Source organism: Poecilia reticulata, linkage group LG13, assembly GCF_000633615.1.
Source record: "Poecilia reticulata strain Guanapo linkage group LG13, Guppy_female_1.0+MT, whole genome shotgun sequence".
Lineage (NCBI taxonomy): Eukaryota > Metazoa > Chordata > Actinopteri > Cyprinodontiformes > Poeciliidae > Poecilia > Poecilia reticulata.
The window spans coordinates 32125386-32129027 of record NC_024343.1 but is presented as its reverse complement, the minus strand read 5'-3'; the positions used below and the strand labels follow the sequence as shown (position 1 = coordinate 32129027).

General features: G+C 39.2%; 1 protein-coding gene across 3 annotated transcripts in view; it reads right to left on the bottom strand.

Moving 5' to 3' along the window:
• Positions 1 to 1571: 1571 nt before the first annotated feature.
• Positions 1572 to 3642, bottom strand: part of pak4 (p21 protein (Cdc42/Rac)-activated kinase 4) — a 46994-nt gene continuing 44923 nt past the window's right edge. For 2 of the 3 annotated variants that reach the window (XM_008426655.2, XM_008426658.2), the window contains exon 11: positions 1572 to 2324. In XM_008426655.2, coding sequence (XP_008424877.1) covers positions 2169 to 2324 — 156 coding nt within the window. In that variant the 3' untranslated portion in view covers positions 1572 to 2168. The remainder of the gene's footprint in view (positions 2325 to 3642) is intronic. The other variant, XM_008426657.2, reaches the window with a different exon arrangement.

The window sequence follows — 3642 nt, the reverse complement described above, 5'->3', positions numbered from 1 at the left end:
ATAACACGGTGGTAGATTAGCTACCGCTGCTATTAGCTAAGCTAACACAGTGGTAGATTAGATAATTTAAACACCTGCTCTGCTGATGATCTGTCAGTTTATGTCGCCTTTTTTTATTTTAACTGAACCGAAACGCCAAATTCCACATCACATCTACATGTTACGGTTGTCAAAGTCAAGCTAGCATAGCTGAACTACTTCCCTCGCTCTTTTTAAAATTAAAACTTTTCCCGACCTTGTTATCTAGTTGTCGTATTGTAGCACAGAACTGCATCCATTTTTCTTTTGTATTTCAGGTGAATATTTAAGATTTTGTGAGTTATACCGCTAACTGTTATTGGTTTTAACTGTTATAAGTTAAAACCAAAGCTGGTCATCATCAGATAGCAGCTTTTTGCCCTCACACTGCAGCGGATCCAGAGGACAGCAGCTTGTGTTTACAACAGGAATCACTTAATCAATACAACAGATTGAGTTTAGCTGGTCCTCTGGATGTGGAAAACCAAACATTTACAGTTCAAATCAGACAGATAAACCTGCAGACCTCCTCAGAGGACGGCTGGCATCCCGGCTGCATTTAATGGAGAAAAAGCGTCATTCAGAAACGAGACGGGTCAACTTCATCTGTCGTTTACTGTAAAAACAGTTTGTTAGTAGCAGGAGACATAAAAAAAAAACATCACAAGAGTTCAAGAAGTTTCAGTTTTTTAGTTCATTTTCTACAGTGAAAAAATTAAATATAAAAAAAATCAAACATAAAGTAAAGCCTATTGTTCTAAAAAATGCTACAGTTATTAAAACATAAAGAAGGAATTAGTAAAATTTGACCTGGTGTTATGGGACTGTGTGCTGATTGGTTAATGCTCCCGTAGCGTCTCTTCTGAAGGGTTTAGTGTTGCAGGAAGCATCTCATCACCACTGCTCCATACGTTCACTCTGCACACTGCAAAAACTCAAAATCCAACCAAGTTTTTCTGGTTTCTTTCTAGTGCAAATATCTGATTACACTTGAAATAAGAGAAAATAACTTATGAACAACTTGACAGCAAAATACAGGAGCTTGTGTATCACGTCACCATAAAGCTCCCTTTATAGTCGAGTAATAGTTTATAAATATGTTATTTATTCATCTATAAACACTTAATAAATCATCAATAACTTGAATTAAGAATGAGAAGATATAACAAAAATATGTTTGCAAATGTTTATTGTTCTTACAAGGTAGTCTGAAATATTCAGTACAACAAACCTAGATAATTAATGCATTATTAACAGTTATTAATGATTTATAAAGTGCTTAAAGATTAACTAATAACATATCTTAAATATTGACCATCGATAAGGGAAGCCTTATTGTAAAGAAGCAATATTCCTTTATATAGATGTAAAAGATTATTTACCAAAATATCTTGATATAAATTAAATAATCAGTTTAATTTGTCCTGCTTTTAATCAATTTTAGCAGATTTACATAAAACAAGCTCCTTTATTTTACTGAAAAGTTGTTTTTGAGTTAGTTTGTCTTATTTCAAATGTATCGAGATATTTGCACTTCAAACTATGCAGAAATATTTGGTAAGATTATGTGTTTTTGCATCGTAATAAACAAAATACAACAATCATAAAAACATAAAAATAAAAATTATCAACGCTTCCTCTATGTTCACCGTTTTTACACAGGACTATTAGGGGACAAGTGGAAGAAAAAAAGTCCTCTGCTACCATGACTCCAGTGTTTACATGTTCACTTAGTGTGTTTTTGCTCGTTGGCAACAGGAAGCTAGGATAATTATGGCTACAACATACAGTCCGAGTCCAAAGGTCGCCGCTGTCAGTAGTAAATTTCAGGGTCCAGAGGTCGGGATCAGTGTCTGTAGTGGAAACGCTGGCAGATTGTCGGCAAGTGAGATTTAAAAAGTTACTCCAACCGTCACCGACTCCTTCGAACCCGGCTGTACTCCAAAGCAACAAAAAGAAAAAAGCATCACACTCATTCACCCACGCATTCGTCGTTATTGCCTCTGATCCGGGGAGCGCGGTGCCCCCCCCACAGTTCAGTGACTCACAGCGGATACGCAGAACCCTCCCCGCACCGCCTGGGTGGTGCGGGGAGGGTTCTGATCCGCCCGAGTCGCCTTCACAGCCCCGGAGGTGTGGAGCGCCGCGCTTCATCGCATCCTGTTCTGCCGCATCAGGGGGACGATGCAGGACGGCGGGCCGGCCTTGGACAGGAACTGGTGCTTCAGGAGCTCGCTGGCCGTCGCCCTCTGGGGCGGCTCACGCACCAACATCCGGTCCAGGAAGCCTTTGAGGAGCGGGGACACCTGCAGGGACACACACAGGGAGGGCACTTACTTTACAGAACCACAATTTACTTAGCTATGAACATTCAGACTGTCTGAAAATGTTATATATATATTCAGCAATATATTATTACTGGTATATTTATGTGCAGTTGTGATTTTCTGTGGGTTTTAATATTTTGTAAAATTGTTTTTTCTGTAGCGGGCTGCACAGTGGTGCAGTTGGTAGAGCTGTTGCCTTGCAGCAAGAAGGTTCTGGGTTCGATTCCCGGTCTTTCTGCATGGAGTCTCCATGTTCTCCCTGTGCATGGTGGGTTTTCTCCAGGTACTCCGGTTTCCTCCCACAGTCCAAAAACATGACGGTCAGGTTAACTGGTCTCTCTAAATTGTCCCTAGGTGTGAGTGTGTGTCGCATGGTTGTGTGTCTCTGTGCTGCCCTGCGACAGACTGGCGACCTGTCCAGGTGACCTGTCCAGGTGACCCAGCCTCTCGCCCGGTACGTTAGCTGGAGAGGCAGCAGCTCCTCCTGACCCACTGAGGGACCAGGTGTTAGAAAATGGATGGATGGTTTTTCTGYAGCCAAGCGATGAGATTTCATTCACCATGTCACCGAACGATAACAACATAATAAGCTTATTTTATGCGATAAATAGATACTTAAAAGAAAATCCTGAACGTTTCATCATTCGGATGGAGAACCTCAGGGCTCGGTACTGGGGCCCATCCTGTTCTCCACTCGGACGGAGCTTAAACTACGGCTACAGCTAATTATGTCACTAATCGATTGTTTTATCGATTAATCGGATAAAAACATTTCATTCAACCACTAAAAGCCTTTTTACACATTATTAAAAATACATTGAAGATGCAAATAAATAATTTAATTACACTTTTAAAGAAGAACATAAACATTTTATTGCCTAAAATGAAATAAGATATTGTTCCTTTGGTGATTGATTGATTGAGTGATTGATTGATTCTGGAATCTGCAGCTAGTAAAATATTTTACCATCAACATGTGAAAAGCTGAAACCTGTTGCAGCGTACAGTCACATGTCTATTGATTATGTTTAATCGATTAATGGCTGGATAGGAAAAGGTGCTTAACAGGAGATTTTTTTTTCATCTTAGATGCAAAATGTATTTTCTTTTGTACAGTTTTGGCTTAATTACCGTTCTGAGTGTGTTTGTAAAACGTTTATTTCGTTTAAAAAAATAGATGTTAACGGATTTTTAACGTTTATTGAAAAATATGCAGAATGTGCCAATTTTCTTATCCGATTAATCGTCTGTGTAATAACTAGAACAATCGATTAATCGTCTGTGTAATAACTAGAAC